This window comes from Eptesicus fuscus, chromosome 6 (assembly GCF_027574615.1).
Source record: "Eptesicus fuscus isolate TK198812 chromosome 6, DD_ASM_mEF_20220401, whole genome shotgun sequence".
Taxonomy (NCBI): domain Eukaryota; kingdom Metazoa; phylum Chordata; class Mammalia; order Chiroptera; family Vespertilionidae; genus Eptesicus; species Eptesicus fuscus.
The window spans coordinates 44,180,780-44,205,467 of NC_072478.1; the positions used below are offsets into that span (position 1 = coordinate 44,180,780).

At 40.6% G+C, this 24,688-nt stretch overlaps 1 protein-coding gene across 2 annotated transcripts in view; it reads left to right on the plus strand.

The window, feature by feature from the left end:
• RAPGEF2 (Rap guanine nucleotide exchange factor 2) overlaps positions 1–24,688 on the plus strand; it is a 237,033-nt gene that overhangs the window by 79,653 nt on the left and 132,692 nt on the right. For both annotated transcript variants that reach the window (XM_028152315.2, XM_028152317.2), the window contains exon 4: positions 16,183–16,266. In XM_028152315.2, coding sequence (XP_028008116.2) covers positions 16,183–16,266 — 84 coding nt within the window. The remainder of the gene's footprint in view (positions 1–16,182; positions 16,267–24,688) is intronic.

Here is a 24,688-nt window from a genome sequence, read left to right on the forward strand (position 1 = left end):
AGCTGTCTTGTGAGGTGGATATCATCACCCCAGTTTTACACATGAAGGGGCTGAGGCTTTGAGAGGATGAGGAACTTGCCCAAAGTCTCACTGTTCCAAGTCGGACCTGGCTTTGAGCCCAGACATGGTGATTCTGCAGCCTTAGCGGTTACCCCACTCACCAGCATTTTCTAGCCTTTTCCATGTCACCATAAAAATGGCACCAGAAAACAAGATGGAAGATCTTGAGAACATCATGCTGAGTGAAATAAGTCAGACAGAAAATGTTAAGAACGATATGATTTCACTCACATACGGGATATAAAACTGAAAGAAACAAATGAACAAATAAGAAAAACAAACAAAAACTCATAGGCACAGACAACAGTATGCTGGTTCAGAGGGAAGGGGGATGAGGGTTAGAAAAAGGTAAAGGGGGTAACATATGGTGACAGAAGATGATTTGACTTTGGGTGGTGGGCATGCAGTGCAGTATACAGATCATGTGTCATAGACATTTATACTTGAAACCTATGTCCTCTTATTAAACAAACAGCTAGAGGCCCGGTGCATGAAAATTCATGCACTGGAGTGGGGGTCCCTCAGCCCGGCCTGCCCCCTCTCACAGTCCAGGAGCCTTCAGGGGCTGGAGGCAACCCGGCGATCAGGAGAAGGTGACGCCCCATCACACCTCTGCTGCTGCCACTGCCGGCAGCACAAGCCTTGGTCGGCCCTGGTTACCTGAGCCTTGGGCTGGCCCTGGGTGGCTGGGCAGCCGCCATCCGAGGCTTGCCTGTGCCTCGGGCCAGCCCTGGGGGGCTGAGGGTCCTGGGCGCCGCCATCTTGTGGCTGTGGGTGCCGCCATCTTTGAGGACGGGCAGTCAATTAGCATATTCCCTCCTTATTGGCTGTGGGCACTGCCATCTTTGAGGGTGGGGCAGACAATTAACTTATCTCCCCCTATTGGCTGTCGGCGCCACCATCTTTGCGACGATGTGAGGGTCAATTAGCATATTCCCTCTTTATTAGATAGGATGTCACCCCAATAAATTTAGTTAAAAAATAGGAAAATTAAAAAAAAAAGCCAATTCTTGCCGAAACCGGTTTGGCTCAGTGGATAGAGCGTCGGCCTGCGGACTCAAGGGTCCCGGGTTCGATTCCGGTCAAGGGCATGTACCTTGGTTGTGGGCCCATCCCCATTAGGGGGTGTGCAAGAGGCAGCTGATCGATGTTTCTCTCTCATCGATGTTTCTAACTCTCTATCCCTCTCTCTTCCTCTCTGTAAAAAATCAATAAAATATATTTAAAAAAAAAAAAGCCAATTCTTGTATACCTGTTGAGATAAGCACATTATCTTTCCCTACTGCTAGCCTCCCCAGTGGGGGAGGGGCAACTGAAACCCAGCAACAGCTCTGCCTTCATTATCCTGACTCCCTGGCAGCTTTTATTTATTATCCATTTAACTTGAAGGTAGATTACTGTGTCTTTAAATATACCTAGGTGTGTTTTTCTTTAAAGTCAGTTTAGACAGTGAATTTGAGCTATGCTGATGATGCAAAGCCATGTTTTAGATAATCCTAAATTGAAGGCACTTAGGCAAGAGTGTTAGGCGAGAGTTGATTGTAACAATTGCTCATTTTTGACTAGTTAGAATTAAGTGACATGTTAGTAAGCAATGAAAAGTCTGTGGGTGTTCAGTTGGTCATGACTTCATAAGACCAAAAATTCAGGGACTGATTGTAGATTGACTTAATCAGATTCCCAGTATTTGGCCAATCTTGTGATGAAAGGTCATTGTATCATTTTTTTCTGTGATCCTTGAACCAACACGTTTCTGCCCTTACCGATTTGTGTAGGTGCAGTTTTGAAAATGAAAGAACCCTTGTATTTGTGGTGTATATAAATCTGTGATAACTAATACCAGCCCTCTTTTTGAGACCTGTTGTTATTAACTCACGGGGAAACGACGTGTCTGTTCTTGTTCTCCTTGAGCTTAAAGAACATTGTGAATATCAAAGACGTCAGACTTTGGTTTTATGACCAAGAGATGATTACTCGTTTTCCTTATTGGGCTGGTGACTTCTAAGTCTATGGTTTTAATAATTTCACCAGGTAAATATAATATCCTTTTGATCTACCTCTGTGCCTCATTTTTCTCATCTATAAAATGGAAACAATAATAATAGTGCCTACTTTTAGTGTTGATGTGAGGATAAGATGAAATGCTTTGCATGAAGTATTTAGAACAGTACATACATAGAATGTGCACAAAACATTAGCTGCCAGCATCGTTGTCATCGTCATCCTTCTGGTAATTTACATTTTGGTCTCAGCTTTTTTGACTGCTTTAAACTTTTGTTAGGAAGGAATTATGGCAGTGATGCTCTAACTCCCATAGTGTTATGTGCTTTAACAAAAATCAACAGGATGATAAAAATGCCACTTTAAATTGGTTTCGATAAAATTGGATTTTTAAAAATTTAGAATCGCCCATTTAGAACCTAGTGGTATTTGTTTGCACTAGAAAGTTATATAAAATTAGTGGAACTTTACACAATGGACAAGAAAATGAAGTAATTTCTCTCTTCCTTCACTTATCTACTATATGCCAGCTGTTTTGCATGCTTGGCAGTACTGTGGTGGGTAATGTCAATTCCTAACCTGAGGGACTTTAAGACCTCTTTATTTAATAATTTAATCTGAAATGAGTCCCCCCCCTTTTTTTTGGGGGGGGGTAATCCTCACCCGAGGATATTTTTTCATTGTTCTTAGAGAGAGTGGAAGGGAGGGGGGAGAGAGAGAGTAACATCATTGTGAGAGAGACACATTGATTGGTTGCCTCCTGCACATGCCCCAACCAGGGCTGGGATGGAGCCTGCAATTGAGGAATAGTCATGGGCTGATGTTCTTACCACTGAGTGGCCGGTTAGGGCCAGTTTTTTCTTTAATGGCCATCCATCTTCATTGTTTCAGTTTAATATATAGTTACATTTAAAGTGTTAACCACCCCCCCACCCCCCCAACCCCCCGGGCTGGTGTTGCACACTGGTTGAGTGTCAACCCATGAGCCAAGAGTTCTTTGGTTCTATTCATGGTCAGGCACATGCCTGGGTTACCGGCTTGATCTCCAGTAGGGGATGTGCAGGATGTTTTTATCTCTCTGTCTCCCTTTCCCTTCCTTTTATCTATCTCCCTCTCCCTCTAAAAAAATCAATAAACACATTTATATATATAATAAAGTGCTAAAACATTTGGTTCAGAAATTCAACCATTAAAAAATGTTACGTGTATACCCATGCTGCAAATATGAGTATAACTCTGTACCTAAATGCCCATTTCCCACATATACTGTGTCTGCCTGAATGCTTTGGTTTTCTAGAGTTTTCATGGCAGTTTGTTAAGTACTTTACGTCTGTTTATTGCAGGAGAGGAAATTATTCCTGCATTAGAAAGAAAAAGCTGCTTGGAGGCCTATTGAGTCTTAAAGCATTTTCATTTAAATCGGAATGTGCAGTTTAGGACCTCACGCCTCAGCTGCACTCTCATTGCTTTAGCAGTCTTTGGTTTCCTGGTTTGGTTTGGTTTCCTGGTTTCACAGCAGCTTTTCCCAAATCACTTCTCCGCAGACCCACCAACCCAGCGCCGTGGGCTTCATGCTCTCCCACTTGTCCTCCCACCAGCTCTGTCCCAGATTCACTTTCTGTTCACAGTCTTGTTCATCTGCAGCTGCATTTGCCCCAGCAAAGCCGGGGGGGTGGGGTGGTGGTGGTGGTGGTGTTAGATACAAATAATTATTAAACTTTTTGATAAATCTGGTAACAGAGACAGTGTATTTGAGAAAAGGATTAAAATCATTAGTGTCTGAAAAGCCATCTGCAAAGTGGAAGTTCTTTTTTTTAAACGATGGAACACTTTGTTCATAGGAAATCCTACTCAGTTCAGCGTAGTCTCTCTTATGGTGGAAAAAGGGCTGGACAGCTGAAGTCTCGAGGGGCTTGCAAAGTGCGCATTGAAACTTCCGATTTGAAGTGCTGGACTCCTGAAAGGACAGAGGGTAATGTGTTGTAAATGAGTAAAGTCATTTTCACTTCGGTTTTTGGCATAATCGTATATTGGAGAGCACACGTCTAAGCCAGTCTGAAGAGTATGATGACAGTAGAGGTGAGCAAAGCGAGGGCTTCAATGAGAGAGGCTTTGAGGAGCACCGACCGAATGGGATAGTAGGTTGTGGGGAGAGGGAGAAACTCAGGAGGGCTTTGTTTCCTGGCCCTAACCCTTTGGTTGGATGATGTTGCTGGGACAGGGTACACAAGAAAAGGATCAGCTGTTTTTCTAAGTTTGGGTCACTGTGGCTGACCCTCTGGGAATCCTTGCTAGCTGTCTCCACTGAGTTCTTGGAAATTGTGATAGTCTTTCATTTTATTTCCCTTTCCGGCTTTTTTTTTTTTTTTAGCTCAAGATGTGGGGCCAGTAGCCCTAGCGTGATATGAATTCTGTCTCCATTTCTCCCTGATGCCAGCAGCGTTCTTTGCTTTGAATATGAGATGGCATCCTGGGTAGCAGAATGCAACCGTTCTTTCTAAAATATCCCCCCACAATCAGTGTTGATGTTACCTGTAGTCTCGGTTGTACCTGATCCCCTCTGTGACCTGTGTATCAACCCCCTCTCTGTGAATGGTCTTCCTTACCATTGTGTCTGGACATGTCACTGGTGTCTTATCACCCGTTCTTATTGATCATGTGATTGTCGACTTTGTGCTTCTCTGTTTTATTGGTCTTGTTATTGTTGCCCCTGTCAAGCATCGTACAGGTTGCCTCTTCACTCCTGGGTGGCTCTGGCCTGTGCTAATGCCATATGGCACCTGCTCTGCCGAAGGAGGAGGATTCCCATCCTGTCCTTCCAACGCCCTCCTCTTGCCATACTGTGTTGGGATAAACTCAGAAAAGCACTAACTCCCGGTCCCAAATTGTTTGGATTGTACCTGGGTACTATTCTTTCTGTTCCTATTTGTCTTCCCACCCCCGACTCCCAAACACTCAGATGTATGTATTTGTGGCTTGTAGGAAGCCCATTATGCGAGCTCCGAATCTTCTGCCCACAGCCATCTCCCCGACTCCCGACACTGTGCATATAATCATTGCTTTTGCTTTCATTAGCATTTATTTTATGCCGGATTTACTCCCGGCCATACGTTGTTGTTTCTTCGGTTTCTTCTGGGATATCTTTTTCTTCTGTGCAGCCTCCTCTTCTGGCTTAGGAACCATCTGCTTCTTTTCAGTAGGATCATCTCCATGTGGCAGGGGGGGCTCCTGTAGGGGTTAATGCTCCCATGAGCTCTGTAAGTTCTGCACAGCATCTTGGGGAGCTTTGCTCACCTGGATGTGCTCAGTGACCAGAGACTCTACATCTAAACCCTTAAGCTCTGCATTACTCTGTGTTTTTAAGCATGTGCAGCAAAAATTCAGCACTCTTTTTGGGCCACCGATCTTGTGTCCAGCCCCATTGTTTTTGGCCTGGGCACACCTACCAACTCCACCCTTGTAACAATGAATGGCACGCAGTGCTTCCCGAAGTGACGTCCTTCAGGTTCTTGGTGGCTTTTCGGATAGTCACACCCTCGATGGCCTGGGCAGTTTCACGAGTGTTCTCAAAATGAACACAGCCCTAGCTGGTTTGGCTCAGTGGATAGAGCGTCGGGCTGTGGACTGAAGGGTTCTGGGTTCGATTTCTGTCAAGGGCACATGCCTGGGTTGCAAGCTCGATCCAGTAGGGGGGCGTGCACGAGGCAGCCAATCAATGATTCTCTCTCATCATTGATGTTTCTCTCCCTTTCCCTTCCTCTCTGAAATCAATAAATAATATATTTTAAAAAAATGAACACAAAGATCTGAACCTCTTGTTTTGCATGATTTTGTGTGTTTTTTCAGGGTCAAGTGAGTAGCAAACAATTTTCAGAGGTCACCTGAGGCCACCTACAGGAAGAGCATGCCACTCCCAGTTTGTTAGTCTTTTCTTAGCCCCCTGGCCTTCAATGCCATGTGCAGCCTTTTTGGCTGATTGGGCTTCTCTTAAGTTTTCTCATTGTAGTAACAGCTGAAGGAAGTGGCTTTTTCAGGTTAAATCAGTTTTAACCTGAAATAAGCGCCTTTGCTGATTTAATCAGTTTTCTTTTGATTTATTAACTTATAATTCTTTCAGCCGCTTTGTCAGCTTGTAAACTTGATCACTTGTATTAGCTTCCTGCTTTACAGACAGGGAATGTGGAGCGGCGCACACAGCTCTGTCACGGGGAGACCACACCACCTTGTGGACTTGTAGGATATTACTATGGACGTTTTTTAAGCTTAGCTTCATTTCTGCAGTTACTGGTATATTGAAACTCACATCTTTGTCTTGCAGACCTCTTAGCACTGTATCTGAGTTGGTGTCTATTCAATTATTCATTCCTTCGTTAAGAAAAAGCTAAATGCCAGTCGGGCCTCCTATGGTGGATGTGTTGGGGGTACTGATGAGCTAGACTAGAAGTTTAAAAGCTAATGGGGGAAGGCTCCTAAAATAAATCATTAGGAGACTCTTGGCAGCTGCTTAAGAGAATGTGCAGAGTGCGCTGGGGACCCACGAGGAAAGTGACTCACTTTACTTGGACGATACTGAAACACTTCTCAGGGAAAGTGTTAGTTAACCCGGAATTCAAAGGATGAGTAATAAGTTTATTAGACAAAGGGTACTATTTAGAAGCTGGAACAGCGGGTTTATTCAAAGGCCCGGAGGCACAGGTAGGAAGAAAGTGTAGAATAGCTGAATGGGGTGAAGTTTGTGGCATAGGATATGTTGGGGTTTGGAGCAGAAAGTAAAGTTGTAGGTTGGCCCTTTCAGGGAATGTTGTACGAGAGGAAAAGAGATGAAGAGAACTGATGCAAAGTATCCATATATATTGTTTCATTAAGTCAAAATATTGAAGAACAAACATATTGATATCCCCATTTTACAGTTGAATAACTAGCATCTCAGAATTTAACGTCATCAAGATTCATGACTAGTATGAGAGGATATATGTTCCCAAACCTTCGCTCTTTGCATGGCAACATATTGCTTGCCTTACATGCTAAGCAAGGGGTTTGGACTGTCTCCTATTAAGGACCCTTGGGTCATAGGAAACGCATGTCATGATCGGACTTACCTGAGTAAACGCTAACTGAGACAGTGTCCAGTTTCTATGAGGTGTAGCACACATTTCCTACCTAAAAGGATGTTCAGTATTATAAAATAGAATAGATTAACCTTTTGCACTTGGATGTCGAGTGTGACTCGACACAGTTAGAGATTAAAATTACTCTTTGAATGTATCAATAATTTGAAATATAAAAAAATCCAAATAAATAAGATTGTATGAAAAGAAACTCCAGTTTTTTATTCTACTGCCGCGCTTTGTAAAATCTGGGGTATTTAAACAATTAAATCCCGAGTAGAATAAAGGAATCGAGAAAAAAGCAAGCGAGTGCAAAGGGTTAAATGGGGCAAGTCTTTTGTAGTTTGGAAAACGGCGATTGAGAAGATTTTATTAAATGAATAGGGCTTGAGCCATTCGCACGAGGTAATGATTTTCAATCTTTTTCATCTCATGGCACACATAAACTAATTACTAAAATTCTGTGGCACACAAAAAAATATATCACAGTTTTTGATGTTCTGACAAAAAAAAAAAAAGATATAATTTTGATTGTTCACACCAAATGGCTATTGTTGTGTTGGCTGTTGACATTTAAAAAAATTTTTTTAATAACATATTTTTAGTGATTTCAGAGAAGAAAAGAAAGGAGGGAGAGAAAGATAGAAACATCAATAATGGGAGAGAATCATTGATTGGCTGCTTCTTGCATCTCCCCTGCTGGGGATTGAGCCCCAAACCTGGGCATGTGCTCTCATCGGGAATCAAACCATGATCTCCTGATTCATAGGTCAGTGCTCAACCACTAGCCACGCTAGCTGGGCTCATTCTTTTAAAATTTGACAATCTAGCCCTAGCCTGTTTGGCTCAGTGGATAGAACGTCGGCCTGCAGATGGAAGGATCTCGGGTTCGATTCTGGTCAAGGGCACATGCATGGGTTGCAGGCTCGATCCTCAGTAGTAGGGGATGTGCAGGAGGTAGCTGATCAATGATTCTCTCTCATCATTGATGTTTCTATTCTCTCTCTCCCTCTTCCTTCCTTTCTGAAATCAATAAAAATATATTCTTTAAAAAATGGACAATCTAAGGGAAAAGAGGTCAGTGCCCCTGACAAAGTAGTCAGCTATTGCATGTTTTAAAAAATCTTGTGGCACACCATTTGAAAATCACTGCCATAAGGTATAATGTGATGTAGGAGGTGGAGAGAGACAAACATCTTGGGCAGATTGGCAGTTTGGGGAAGGAACAGACAGGAGAGCAGCAGGTCAGCAGTGGTGGGTTTGAATTTTGAGGAGCAGAAGGAAGTAATGTAGGAAAAGAGTGGGGCGGCATTGTTTGCCTCTTCCCCATTATTCCAAGTATTCCAAGTCATGTAGACTTGGAATGATGGACAACAGGGATCATTCGCTTGTGATCGCTCCAGAGTCCTGTCCGATTATGGCCAGAAGGTGGATTGAGCATTTTGTGATGGTCTGTTTATATTTTGTCTGCTTGTTTTGTTTGGCCTTACTCATTCCTCCCTGTTGATGACAATTAAAAAAAAAAAAAAAGCCTTTCTGAGTGCCTTGTCATACACCTGAGCTTTTATGACTTTCATTTTGTCACTGTAGCATGGGATGTATTAGAATCAAATCAGTTGTCCATTATAATTCTTAGCTTGGTCTAAAAATTGTAGGTCTTTTCTTTGTGTCCATTTTTGCTGATCAGAGAGACTTGCAAAGTGCTGCTTTGCTATGTGTACTTACTTAATCTTTAGGTTTCTCGTTTCTACCTATTACTGGTGGTATAAGACCAAGGCTGTTTGGAAATGCTCAGTCAGGGTTATTCCAAGATTTAACTTTTGCCATTTCAGCAGCCAATGAAGGGACTCTGTAGCTCATCATTTTAAAACATAAAGCAGGTATTTGAGAAAAATTGAAGTAACCTTAGTGAATTAAACACATGCAACTAATTGCATAGATAATGATAAAATTGTAGTTTCTTTTTCTGCCATTTGTTCTTGTTTGAGGTTGGATATTGAGAGTTTTTCTCAAGGTTTTCCAGACTTGATAAGCCCATACGTAAAGTCAACTGAGATATTGGTTTAAGAGGTATTGTGATGGCTCTCCCACCTAGTGATCAGAAACTGGGGAGGAGGGGCCCCGCATGGGCGTTGGGTGGGATGGATAGATCCTAGGAACATACATTTTTAAGTCTCATCCCAGGTAATTCATATGCACATTGAAGCTTGAGAACCACTGGACAGAATAAAATGTCAGTATTAGTCCCAGATAATGATGATAATATTAACTAATAATAATAATTATTATTACAACCTTTTGTTAGATTCACTGCCAGTGTTTGCAAGCAGGATCTCATTCATTTTGCTTTCCCTTTGAGTGTGGAAAAGCTTGATGCTGGTGCTGCTGCCAAGTACTGTCCTTAGAACTTTTTTTTTCATCTTTTATTTTTTTCAAAAAAAGAAACCCACCCTGAATAATCATCATTTCACACATACAAAGTTGCTCTAAAGCCCCTCAGGTGACAGCCGCACTGCGGGGAGGGAGTATTTGTGGACCTTGAAGGGAAGTAGGTTATACCCCATACTGAAATGCTGCCTGCCTGAGGCATAATTGAAAGCAGAAAAAAGTGCGTGGGCTTAGTACAGTGATTGCTAATAAAGCCAAGAGAATTTTCTGGACAGTTAAAACTAGTAATAAGTAAGACAGTTCGTGGTGGCGTGTCATAGCAAGGACTTTTCAGGACAGAAACCAGGCGTGAGTTCAGTGGGGGATGAGTAGGAGGAGAGGAGGACTTTGCTAGTTGACAGCTATTCCAGAACATCTTTAAACAAGAGTGTTTTTATAGTCTTCTAATCTGGTTTTGTAAAACTTGAATCTTTAAAAGAGACAAGACAGTAGTACAGGAATTTACAATGATCTTATCTGGCCTAGGAAATGCTCACTGAATTTAATAAATGTTTGTTGACGGAGAGGTCATTCTCTGCAAATGCCTACTCAAGCAATTATCGCTCTGATGAGTTAAAGTTTGAATTTTTGGGGAAAAAGTAGAGAAACTATCATTCATAGGTAAATAAAATTATAGTACGTGGGAGATATTGAGAGGACCAGTTCCTTATCTTGACTTCCTTCAATCTTTCCCAAGATTTTCCTGATATTGTTGGGGTGGTGGGAACAACACCACGTATTAGACCAGTAGGGTCAGACTGGACCTGCCAGTTGGTACTTGAGTTCTGACTAGGAGAGAATTCAGATCCAAGACTCAAGCTATAAGAGAACATTTATTTAGAAAATCACAGAGGTAGAAGAAGTAATTCCTAGAAGAAATGGGCTTAGGAAACAAGTTATAGAGGCAAAGGAAAGCCCTTGGAGCTTAGAAGTGAGGAAGGTCTAGGTGAGGCATGTGGGGGTAGGGGGAGGAGGAAGGGAAAGGCGTGGATGTGCTCCCGGGAGGGAGAGCCTGCTGGGTCCTCTGTCCTGAGGGTGAAATTTTAGGGGAGGGCAGGGGAATATCTATAGAATATTCAGCAGTTTTCCAGGTCTGGCCTTTTAGGGTCTAGGTCTTCACTGATTGATTGGTCACTGCCAGGGCAGGGGGTCATTATTCATTGTAGCTGGTCCTGATTATCTGGTTTTGCTGCTTTTTTGGGCCTGGAGCTGAAGTACAACTAAATGAGGCCTAGATGTTATCCCTAGAAAGGAAAGATCAGGGCGTCTGACCCAATGATGAGTGATATGTTAGGGGAGGAAAGGTCAGCCTGGGGACTGGAACCCACCCTGCAATTGTCCTTTACTAGGCACTCAGGGCTTTCCGCCCTGGTGACCTTTTGTACCTGGCCCATCGTCCTTGCTCTGCTCATGTCTGTCTAACTGCCTACCACAATATGAAGAGTCAACCCTAATTACAAGGTATTAAATGAGTATTCAGGTATCATAATATTTGCTGTCACAGAGCTTTATCCACTTTAAACATTGGTTGCCTTTTACCTCGTTGGTTTTTATTTTTAGAATATATTTTTATTGATTTCAGAGCAGAAGGGAGAGAGAGAGAGAGAATGAGAGAGAGAAATATCAATGTGGAGAGAGAATCATTGACTGGCTGCACGCCACACACAGGGGATCAAACTAGCAATCGAACCATGACCTCCTGGTTCATAGGTCGACGGTCAACCACTGAGCCAGGCAGGGCAGGTATTTTATGATCAGTGCCAGGAAAGTTGATTTGTAAGGATTTTTTAAATCCTTAGTAATTTTGCCTTCAAAATGGATAAATTATGTAATAACTGTAGTGAATGTTTGTTATAGTCTCTATGTCACATTTAATCTAGACCTTGGTGACATTTATTATACTTTTTAAATGTGATTGAAATCTATAGAATAGTTATTTGCACTTAATGAGCATTGCTCATTTAATCCTTACAGCAGCTCCCTGTAACTTGCTCAAGCCCACAGATAAGGGCAATCTGCCTTAACTTCCTTGTTTTCTCTATTTCATTTCTGTTGACCAACCTTTGGTGATAAGATGACCATTGTAAGAGCAGATTAAAATAACTTTATAAAATAAATCCTTTTTTCTTTTTATTCCAATGTCATTACTTACTTAAAAAAATTTAAACTGTTCTTGCAACTGGCAAAACACATTTTTACTTGACATAAATCAGTATTAATAATAATGCTGTCATCTTACGTTAAGAACGACAATTTTCCTCTACCCCTCAAACTAGGTAAATGATTGTTCATTACAAAAGCTAATGATTAAAAGCTGAGGAGAAGGGGTATAAATAATTGTTTTTGAAGTACTTTGCATTTTCATTTGAGAAATCATTTTACTTTTATGGCTTCCTTGGATCAACACTCTTATTTGACAATTTTTAAAAATGTTTTCTTGAGGCCGTCAGTAGTTATGAAATTGGTTAAGAGTGGACTTGAGAGAAACAGTGATCAACTGCTGATTTGCTTTGGAGGCAAATAGCAAAATGAAAATGATTAGGTGATAGTGATTGGTGTTTTAAATAACTTAGGTATTTAGAATTGTAAATAGAATTGAATGTCCTTGGAAAACTTTTGAGATCTATTTACAAAGGAAAAAAAGGACTTGGCAGAGACTTTGCAGTACTTCCATGTGATTCGCTGGGATCTGAGAGAAATATATGTACGTAATTGAAAACGAAAAAAATTTTTAATAAAGAAATAAAGAAATGGGGTGTGCTTTGCCCTTCCTTTCCACCCCTTCCTCCTGCTGGAATGTGGATATGGTGGTGAGATTTGGAGCTGCCACCTCAGCATATGGGATGGAAGCCACGGGTTGGGAATGAGGGAGCCACACAGTAGAAAGGGCCTGGGTCTCTGTACCAGGATGCCACCGTATCCCCCTTGGGCTGGCGGTGCTCGGCCTGTTCTGTGTGAGAGAGAAATGAACTTCCTTCTCGGTTAAGCCTTTGCTATGCTTAGCTTTTTGTTTTAATAGTAGCAGAGCCTGTTAATAAACTTGACTCTATAAAATAAAATAACACATGGCAAAAAGCACAGCAAACAAAGTCGAAGCATAAGCCACACACTGGGGGAAATGGCACTCATGTTTTCAAAAGGCTGATGTTACTGAGTTTTAATAAATGTTTCCAGATAAGAAAAAATTAACACACCTTAATAGGACGTCAGCTGGAAGTTACAAACTGAGTTCACAGGAAAATAAATAGATATGGCTCACAAAATAAGAAAAAAGGGTGCTCTTATAACAATAAGAAAAAGAAATGAAAAGTGAAATTACACTAAGATATTGTTATCGAACAGAAAGAGTTTGTCCACCCAGCGCCAGCAGAGCCAAACACTGACTGCCGAGGATTGCAGTGGGGGAAATATTGGCTGTTTTATGATGAATGGCACCACCCAGGAGAATGGGAAGCTAATGCTCAAAAGCCCTAACACCCTGATGGTATGTAGCTTATAGATTATGAGGCCAAAATTACAAACCACCGTTGGTGTGGGGCTCGGGGTCGGGCCGGGAGCTGATTGGTTGGAGGTGAGGTGCAGATAATAAAGCATTTCTTCAGGTCTTGAGACAGCTCTGAGGTCTTTCCAGTATCCCTCTGTCTGGTTTCATGGGATTGTTCCACCTTAGGGCTCAGGAGCTGAAACATAACTTAGGGCAAGACGTTATCTTTAGCCTGCCAGAGGTCCAGGGTGCGTGATCGTGATTGTTAGTGAGGTCCGGGGCCAGACAATTAGTCAGGTCCGGCTACTGTCTCCCGCTGCCTCAGGGATTATCTGGGGGAAGGGAGGCCAGGGCTCTGAGGGGTATATCCGGGGTGGGACAAAAATAGGTTTACAGTGGTGAGTACTCGAAACAGAGCTGATTCTTGTATTGTTATTTATGCATTATTGCATTACTTTCCATATGAACAACTATAAGCCTCCTTTTCCCCCACCCTGTATGTGTATGTAGAGAGAGAGATGATGTCTAGAGCTAGGATTTAAAGCTAAATCCAATCAAAGTTATTAGGACCCTTGGTTTCAATATCATTTTCATCAAGCAGATGGGCAAAACCCCAAAAGTTTAATTGAAAGCCTCTGTGGTAGAAAGCCCTGAGGCTTGCCCTCGCCCGCTGTGTTTCAGCCTCACCGCACTGGCCTCCCTGCTGGGCAGTGTGAGCTGGTGGCCTCTGTCCTTCCACTGGAGACCCTCCTGTCCTGGGCCTGGAATGCCGGTTCCTTCGGGATCCTTCCACTTGGCTAATGCATCTCCTTTGCTCAAATGCTCTTCTCACAGAGATTGCCCTGACCACCCATCTAAAACTGTAATACGCCACCCCCTTTTCCTTACTCTATGCTATTTTTCCCTCTAGAGCACTGACTTAAAATGTTTTCAGTTTATTATTTTTTATTATTAACTAGAGGCCCGATGCACGAAATCCATGCAAGAGTAGGCCTTCCTTCCCCCGGCTGCCAGCACCGGCTTCCCTCTGGCACCTGGGACCTGGGCTTCCCTCACAGTCCGGGCTTCATCCGGAAGGTCGTCCAGAAGGATGTCTGGTCTAATTAGCATATTACGCTTTTATTATTATAGATGATCTGTATTGTTCCACCAGAATATAAGCTCCATGCAAACAGGGATCATTTTTGTTGTTGTTCTCTGAAGTATTCTAAACAACTTGTATAGCCCTCATCATAAAATTGTTAAACATTTGTTAAATAAATGTAACACAGAATAGAAAAGATAGTCAATAATCTCTATATATAATATGCAAATTGTCCCCTTGGGAGTTTGACTGGGAGACCGGGAGTTTGATCGCTTGCTATGACATACGCTGATCACCGGGGCCAGCGCGGAATGAAGGAATGCCCTGGCCAGCAGCTGGAAGGCCCTGATTGGCCCTGATCGCTGGTCAGGCCTAGGGACCCTACCTGTGCACGAATTTCATGCACTGGACCTCTAGTATTATAATAACTATGTATGGTGCCAGGTGGGTACTAGATATATCAGGTGGAACACTTTATAAAGGAGATGATTTTCTAACCACTACGCTGTGTACTTGAAACCCATACAAAATAATACTGAGTGTAAACTGTAATTGAAAGGTAAAATTTAAAAAAGAAAAAAAAGGAAGTCATCTATCCTCCAGAGATAATAAATGTATGTTGTTTTAAACTGTTAAAAAATGTAACAAGCTGCCCCAGCAGGTTTTGCTCAGTGGATAGAGCCCTGGCCTGCGGACTGAAGGGTCCCAGCTTTGATTCCGGTCAAAGGCACATGCCTGTGTTGTGGGCTCAATCCCCAGTAGGGGGCGTGCAGGAGGCAGCCAATCCATGATTCCCTCTCATCATTGATGTTTATCTATCTCTCTCTCCCTCTCCCTTCCTCTCTGAAATAAATAAAAATGTATTTTATTAATTTTTTATTGATTGATTGATTAAGGTATTACATATGTGTCCTTATCCCCCATTGTCCCCTCACCTTTCCTTCATATCCTCCTCATACCCTCACCACCCTGGTGTCTGTGTCCATTGGTTAGGCTTATATGCATGCATACAAGTCCTTTGGTTGATCTCTTCCCTTTACCCCCACCCTCCCCTACCTACCCACTGAGGTTTGACGGTCTGATCGATGCTTCTCTGTCTCTGGATCTGTTTTTGTTCATCAGTTTATGTTGTTTATTATATTCCACAAATGAGTGAGAACATGTGAAATGTAACAAGCTGTAATAGTAAGGCTGTGGTGAAGCAAGTAGGCAAATAAATTGTTAATCACCTATGGAGGACACTAAAACAAGATTTATCAGAATGACAGGGTATGTACCCTTTGGCCCAACAGTTGCACTTCTAGTTACTGGTTACAGTTACTACTGTATATACAAAATTACTCATTGTGGTTTTTATGTTTTTGAAAATAATTGCATGCTATTAAAAGCAACTGAGATGACTGAGTAAGGGGTTACTTATGTCAAGTATGGTGTGTTCACAAGACAGCGATCTGATGCCAAGACCTCTAAGGTTTAGCACAAAGGAAAGAACACTGTAGAGTATACTATCTTTTCTGTAAAAAGGAAATAAACGATGGTGGAGGGAATACGAATAGGTGTCCATTTTGATGTGCATATGCATGAAGAAGTTCTGAAAGAATATCCAAGAAGTGTGGTGGAGAAATGGGGGAGGTTGGTAGACAGGGAAAGGGTTGGGAAGACCAAGTTTTACTGTTCACGTCTTTATATTTTTTGTTTTATGAAGCAACAGAAAGTATTTTCAGTTTAAAAAGTTAAACTAAAAAAATAAAACTGGGAATGGTCAGTGTTATGCATCAAAGGAACATTTAAAATATTTAAATATACTGACAATATACTTAGCTTATTTGGGTGATAGAAAATAATTTTAAAAATGATTTCAATTGTCAAATAATGGTATTTTTATGGACATGTTTTATACTATTTCATTGTCCTTTATGATTCTGAAAGTAATATGGGTACAACACTTTGTGCTGTGTATGTTTTGATTTTTTTGTTGTTATGGATAATCATCTGATTCTATTCTCTTTTCTTTTCAGTCCTGATGATATTGGGACCTGCTGGTATATCCTTCTCTCTGGTTCCGTGTTCATTAAGGAATCCATGTTTCTTCCAAGAAGCAGGTATCGTATAGACAATCGCTAATAGGTTATCCATGGAGCTTGAAATCCTCTGGCAGGATTGAGTTCTTTTGTAGAATTATTTTCTCTTCCTGTTTCCTCCTCTGAAACAAAGCAAGTCAGTGCCTTGGGGTGTTAAATGCATAAATCTTTAAGAAAGGACTGTTTTATGTTGTAAACACTGTTCCAATCTCTTTAACAAAGGGCAGGAACAAAAGACATGCTGGTGACATGTCCATTTGTTACATGAACATGTCAGGCTAATTTAGGACATGTGTGTTCATAGAGAATAAAATCTGCCTCTATTACAGGCAATCTCATAAGCATCCAAAGAGAGGAAAAGAAAGTTCATTGAGACCACATGGGACTAGAAATGGAAAGCCGGGAACTGTGGTTGACTTTTCTGCCTCTCAGGACCATATGGTCTCTCAATTTTGCATCTGTCTGTGGACTAGCTTCCCGCTCTCTAAGGCTATTAATGTCTTTCTCCCTGTGACTTTGGCTTGTATGTGCCAACTGTTGATTTATGACCTTATGTCCCTACTGTTTACACCATTTGACTGTAGTGCCTGTGTCTTGTCTTTGGATTCTTCAGGCTGCCGTCTGATTGGCTTGGCATGGGGCCGATGTGTTCCCGTTCCAATCAGCTATGGCCAAAGAGAGTTAGGACGCATCTGTTATAAACATGGCAGTGTATTTCCAGGTTCCCTGAGTGAGGGTATCAGCTACGAAGTTTCAGTAGTTGTGTTTTCCAATTGTGTATTTTTCAGAAATACGTATTTTTATTTTGACCCAAGACTCTAAAAAATTTTAACTGCTTAAATATCTGTCAAATTATTAAATATTTTATTTAAATGACTAAATATATTAAAGATGAGTGCATTCCCTCCTTACCTTCTATCACCTAACCTAATGTTAAAATATGTTCTCGATAAATGGGTCAAGGACATGTTAAGAATTTATTTTTAAAGATGTAAACCAATTTTTATAAAAAGAGTCAGTGAGATGGGGAGAGGTAATGTGGTCCTGGATGTGGTAAGAGAAGTCACGGAGATGGGTGGTTGGCGGCCAGCATGGTCGTGAGACAGTGCCAGGGACACATTGCGTCTCATGAAACACAATCTCTGGTGCAATCCCGATGCCTGTTCGCCCTTCCACTTCTCGGAGATCAGATTGGCAGGCGTTATTCCCTTTGGAACATGGCCCCATGGGAGAGGGAAGCTCAATCAACTGTTTGTTGTTCTTATAGTAGCAATAGTTATCGTAATAGTATTTGCGTTGGTGTGGCAATAGTAGTACTAGAAGAAGCAATAGTTGTTGTAATAAAATGATGAAGGAAAAATAGCTTAGTCTTTGGGAGTGCTTTCTATTTGCCAGGCACCATTTTAAATGTTTTATATATATTGAATCGTTTAATTTCACAACTGTCCTTTGAGGTAAATACCATTTTTACCTGCATTTTATGACTGAAGAAACTCGGGCAGTGTGGAATTCCTAGAATTCTGCCTGGGAAGCTTGCAGTGACCCTCTGAAACAGTTCCTGTAATTCTAGAATTCTCGTTCCCAGAGGAATGGAGAATTGAATAGCAACACTTTTCTACTCCTTCAAACACAGGACCTGCTGTTTGGTTCCTAACTTGGAGGAAGGAGTAGGAAAAGAATATTTAAGGATTGGCATGTTTTAAAAATTAATGTAAAATGTAATAATAATTATATAAATATAAATTATCACAGGTAAAGAGAAGGAAAAGCGTCACTTCAAATCTCTCATCCAAGATAATCAGCCTTTAATATCTCAGTGTTTTTCCATCTTGTCTTGCATGTACATGTTGCACATGCTAAAGAACATACCTTATAAATAATGTCTTTTTTATTTCAGTTAATTTGTATATGCATTGCCTCATAACATTAAAAACTCTGCAAAGACTTACTCTTTATGCATTTTAATATCTATTTAAGGTTCAGTTATTTGAACTTTGCACAAGTTAGTGAAGGGTAAATTATGCTCTAATGAATGTGATTTGAAATTGATGCATCTTAAAGAGAACAGAGCTAGTGGCTCCTCATCATCTTGTTGCAAGGTCTGTTGTACAAACTCAGTCTGCAGCCCACGGCGCTAGCACCCTGGAGGAGTCTGAGGTGGTCTCCCTGAACTACCAGCCATCCTCAGCTCATCAAGCAACAGCTCGTTCTAACGTGTGGAACGGGAACCTAATGTTCAGAAAGCTGTTGTTCTAAAGGAGAGAGGACTTGCAGTTCAGACCTATTTCATGAACACATGTTTTGGACTCTATGTCTAATTATTTTAAAAGATGACATAAGTCACTCTTCCCCTGGCTGCATGTCAAATGCTTGCAAGTCAGTACGTTAATGGGATGAGGGAAGGAATGGTGTTTCAGGCTGAGTGACGAGCTAGGACTATATATAGGTTATTCCCTCATGTTGCACCTGGTGACATTTGCTCTTTCCAAGTTGTTTGTTTCCTTTGGAGATGTTGCCTTCGGAAGAGTGCGGAGACTCTTTTAATGTGAAAGAGTCTCTACGTGGCGCTTTGCTACAAGTTGACATTAGTGGGTCATATATATTTCTCTCTCCAGAAAATATTGAGGTTTGATTAAAGTATAATATGGCTTAGGTGTTAGTAATAGTCTGCTGGTTTTATAAAATCACGAATTCACAGATGATTCTTGACATTTACCATGATTTTATGTTAGCCTAGTAATTGGTTATCAGTTTATATGATAAGTAATTTGATCATTCTCTTTAAATTTTGACTTATTTTGACAGGTAACTTACCCTTCCTTACTAGTTAGTTATAAATCAAAGTACTTTGAACAACAGTTTCATATTTTTTAACTATTTCTCATGAAATTGCTTTGAGACCGATAGCATCACTTGAGAAGGGAGTTACACATGGCAGAAAATCTGTCATTTGGCTTCCAGATTTCGTTAGCTGTATTGAATTCCTCAATTGCCATTTAAGTCAGCCTTTTATGTTTTTTTATTATTTAAAAATTTATTCATTTTCTCTTTAAACAAGAGAAAAGTTGTTTTGGTTGATTATTTTTACTTTGGTTGTTCAGGCATGAATATTATTATTCCTTGATGAGGTTTATAACATTTGTGGAGCTTCTGACTTCCTGTGTGACTTCCAGTGACAGCTTCCTCACTCTTCCTCACTCTAAGCAATTCCAGTGATACAAATGTTGTTTTTGTGATTTTTCTTGTAAATCGAATTGATTTATCAAGTTTTGAAACATTGGTATTTGTACAAGTGGCTATAATATGGTGTTACATGTTATGTCGCTCTAAGATCGAGCTAAACTCTTTATTTGGAATATGATTTTTTATTCTTGCGGCAGTTTATGATTTATAGTTCTAATTTTCTTAAAGTCTTACTTAAAAGTAAACTCCGTTTCTTCGTATGATCAGAAAGACAGTGGGCAAAGGTAAGTTAGGAATGCGGCAAAGGTTGCTCTGATTCTCATTTAGGAACATGCCAGAGGGGACATTGGCCAGAGAGGAATATCCAAATGGTGTGAACTCTGTGCTTTCCCTGTAGGCAAAGCAGTGCGGTCACTAAGTTGTGCAAGTTGTGTGCTGCACGATTCTATGACATGCTATTCACACCCATAGTCAGGGTAGGTTGATATATTAGGACAGTGACAGGCAGAAAGTAGTGAAGTATCTTGAAAAGGTAATTTTTTTCAAAGGCATCATTTGCAATAGCAGTGGGGCTGGAAAGCAGTAGATGAAAATAATTTTATAGAAAGTTGCAGGTTTGGAAATGGTTTTCTTAATGTACTTTTGGTTTGTTCTGCACAAGGGCAGGAAAATATTAATAATGTTTATTGCTCTACTGCGGTCTAAATCAGTGTATTTAAGGCACTGCAATAGAAATGGTTACATATTTCAAAATTTCTCACTTCTAAAACTGCCTGGCTCTTTAAATGTTGAAGCCTATTTTATAGTAAAGTCACAATATGATAACTTGGACTAATGTTACTTTTTGGCCGCTGTCTTCTTTGAAAGGTTGAGAATTCTAGTGTAGATATTAAAGATAGGCTTAAGGCTTAGACTGTGTTTCTAAACTTTCAACTTGGTGTTTGGATTATTTGTTAGAGAAGGGAATCGTTTACCTTGGTTGCATATTAACTCATAGAGTTAGGATCTTTTCCTACTAATATAGAAATGGTTTTTACATCTATTTGCAAAAAGCACAATACACTAGATATTAATGACAGGAAGTGCCTTAGCCTGTTTGGCTCAGTGATTAGAGCGTCATCCCTCGGACCGAAGGGTCACAGGTCCGATTCCTGGTCAAGGGCACGTAGGTGCAGGTTCCCCAGCCCTGGTAGGGGTGCTTGTGGGAGACAACCAATTGATGTGTCTCTCTCATGTCGATCTCTCTCTCTCTCTCTCTCTCTCTCTCTCTCTCTCTCTCTCTCTCTCTCTCTTCCCCTCCTACCTCCCTTCCACTCTCTCTCTAGAAATCAATGGGGAAAAAATATCCTTGGGTGAGGATTAAAATTAAAATAATAAAATAAATAAAGACACGAAGCATTATTGTTATACAGATACTTCTTTGAATATATGTTGGTCACAATCCTGGAAAATAATCACTCATTAAAACGTGGAGCCTGGCTTTCTCAATTGAATCAATTTTACCATAGAGGCTGCCCAGAAGGGGCCTTTTAATAGAAATTGTCTTATACACCATATTTAATCATAAACAATATTTTTATTGCTCTGACAGTAAAAACTTTCTGTGTGTTTCACAAATAGAGCAATTGGTAAACAAGCTCTTCACTTCTTATCAGTGTGGGGCCAGGATAGGGGCAGTAAGGTTGAAGGGAAAGATAAGCCCGGGCTGGCCTTAAGTCTTGGAAATTGGAAGATACCAAGAGAAGGGTTGTAATTAAGCCTGGGAGCCAGAGGGATTAGGGACAAACACCTCTAGAGAGGGCTGGGGCTTCCAGTGCATGACGTGAGGGTCCAGCTGCCAGGTTATGTCAGGGGCAGACGGTACAAATGTCCTGAGAAATGATGTCTCTATCTGGCCAGCACTGTCCATTGAAACTGCAGAAATGCCACCAGAAGTTAGGATTGGTTCATGGGTCCCTTTAATGTATATGGATTCTTCTGTCTCATTCTAAAATAGATTTGGTGGAGTTCAAATTTTGAGGCATATTTCCATGTTATTTGAAACATTGATTGAAACTTGTATTACGTCCTCCTTACTGTTGGTATCTGCAGTACGTTTTGGAGTATACAAAGGAAGCAAGATGGTCTACTCCATGGCGTCATGTAGCTTAATTTCTGGTTGGGGAGAGGAGGCAGTTTTATGTGAAACATGAAAAAATTGCCCAGGTTTCATTAAATAATACAGTATACATTGTTATGGCCAAGACTACTAAGTATGCAAAACCCCTTCAAAGATAGGGGTATTTTAATGTATGTGGGTGGTAATTAAGGGTGGCTTTAACTTTGGGAAGTGAATTTTGAGGAGGTTTTATGATTTAGATTGCTGGGCAGTGGTTGGAGGTGAAATCTGAGTGTAGTCAAGAGCATGAGTAATGGCACAGAGATAGGATTGAGAGCCGGAGTGAAGGCACAAGAATAGGATCGAATTACCTAGAATAGATATGCATTTTAGGGCATAAAATAGTTGGGAAGGCATTAGTGATTTTGGCATTAATGAGAAGTCTAGTTTACAAAGCTGCATAACTTGGCCGACTGTTGGTGAATTAAGTCTCAGGTAACGGCAGCAAGTTGAGAAATGCGCACATCATTTATTTGTACTACATTGACAGTGCCCATTTGCAATTAGTGCTTCTCTTTCATTGAGACCAAATATATCCACAATTTAAAAATTAAAATTTTGCTATGGTCTTCTCCAAGATCATATTTTAAATTAGAGCTGGCAGCTTTCATGAAGATAAGTGGGAAAACAAGACATTTAACTAATCAGTTCTGAGAGGCTGAAATACTATTCTCATTATGATTCACATGACAAACAATGAGCTACTTGAGTTTAAAAAGCACAGGCCTACTTTATGCTTGCCAGTGCTACATGGTAAGTTAATTGATTGTGCTGAGAACTTAGTGTTTTTTATAGTAATGAAAAAGAGAGAAACAATGTGCCAATAATTCTGTATGCAGTACAGACTGAAGACGCATTACATAGTATTTCTTATTTTATGTGAAGAGATATGTAGGATTAGAAAATCATACTCTTTAAAGAGTATAAATTTGTTATGTCATGTGACACCTTTTTGGAGAAGGGAGTGTGGCATTTTAAAAATAACTCATTAGTGAATTAAGTGATGGAAAGGCGGGTAACTTTACTGGACATTAAATTTATCCAAAAGGTATGAAGAAAAATGAGATCAGAGTTCTAAAAATGGTATATTAGAGGTAAGATTGACCTTCAGGTGTTGGCAAAACCACAGCAATGGGAGCGCAGATTAAGCATGGAAGGGAAAGAGTGGTTATTGAAGAAGGAATGGGAAAAATAAGATTAAAAAAACCCTCAAGAGAAAAATGATAAATCATCTTAAACTGTCCTCATTGAGTTTTACAAATGATGTTTTGGTCTTATATACTTTCTCTCCTGCCATGGGAAGAAACAGGATTAAATGAGGTGATGCGTAAGTTAAGAAGTTTTCTTTTATAGCCAGCATTGTTAGAAGCTGCTTATTTCTTTAAATGAAAAATGTGTCCCTTCCCTTCCAAGAGAAAACGTAAGACCTTGCTAAATTTATATTTGGAATGACCTAAAGTTAGTGGATGATGGCAGAATTAGTAAGCACTGACAAGTTGTGTAAGAACTCATTATCTCAGGCATTGTCTTATACTACCCATTATCACATTATTTTGTAGAAGCAGTTGTTTGGGGTCCTGTATATAGTTGGCCAGCTAATGACAAGAGTCAGTAAATAGAAATGTTCTATTTTTACTTAAAAATGTTCAACTTGATTTATACATATGAACATCTATATCGTAAGAAGCCTGTGGTCGTGACGCCATCATGGTATCACGACCAACTACCAGACTCACCAGGAGGTGCATTGATGGGTCCCGCGGCGGGCGGGACTTCTGGAGCATCGCGGGCCGCCGGCAGCGTCCACAGAATGTGCGAGGCTTTGCTGGGCGGTGGACATGGCCCTGAGGGCAGGTTAGGCCTAGGGGACCCTACACATGCATAATTTAATTATGCACTGGGCCTCTAGTTTATGAATAACAATATATAGTTGGATTGAAATATATATATATACACACACACATATATATAAATAATATGGATGTGTGTGTGTCTTCTACAGTTATTTCCCCCCACATCTACTCCAGCCGCAGTTTTAAAAAAACGGACATAATCTGTATCAAGAGTGCTAAAGTATTCTACTTCATAGGTTAAGTAATTACTAAGTTAGAGATAGTTATCAAGAATGAATGGTAATTGTATTGTCCTTTTAAAATATTAATGTGTAAAACCTAATCACCACAATTAGTGCTTCTAAGAAATAGTATCCTAAAAAACTTCATATCTTAAGAGAATTGTTTACCAAAAGGATTATCAAAAGTGATGAGTGAAATGACTAGAGCTAATTTCTAGAATTAAACATTACCTTCTTAGGCTATTAGTTGTCTTTTCAAGAGAGTCATCAACTTGATGCCTAATTAATATCAATGAGCCCTTCTCTCTCCGACCTGTCTTCTGAATTACTCACCTGCAATTCTTTATATGCGGATCCTTGTCTTACTCATTTATCCTACAAATATTAAGTGCCTCTTATGTGCTGGCCTAGAATATGATGCAGCTTGTGTGTCAGAGCCAAGAGATAAAGTGCTGCTTTGAGAAGGAAGAGGGGTCATTTGTCTGGTGCTGCAGGGTATGCAATAAGGTGAAAATAGAGACATCACTTTGGTTGAGGAGACAATGGGAAGATAAGGAACTGGCCAAAGAGAAATTTCATCAAAATGAGGAATTTTATTGTGAAGAGAATCAGGGAAACTGGTGGTGGCTGGGAGCTGTGAAATCAAGAGGAATTTGTTTCTTTACAATTAGAAGATGCTAGTGCGCATTTGTATGTTGGCGGAGATTTAAGAAGAGTAAATAGATACGATAGGAAAGAGCGGAGGTCATTGCAGGTGTGGATGAAACCCACAAGGTGGAGAGCACCACCCTTTTCACACAGGTTTAGGATAAAAGGCGTAGGTCCGTATATGTGGGAGTTCGGTGGTGGGTATTGAGGAGTTTGAAAGAGAGAGAGAGAGAAAAATTGTGAAACAAAGGCAATGCTGAGTGCCCACTTGATATTTGTGGTCATAGGTTTATTTACTTTTTCTTCTTTTTTCTATCAACTTCCAGCTGTTTAGGGGCAAGGATGGAGAAGGTGGGTGGTTGGGTGGTGCTGGAGTTTGT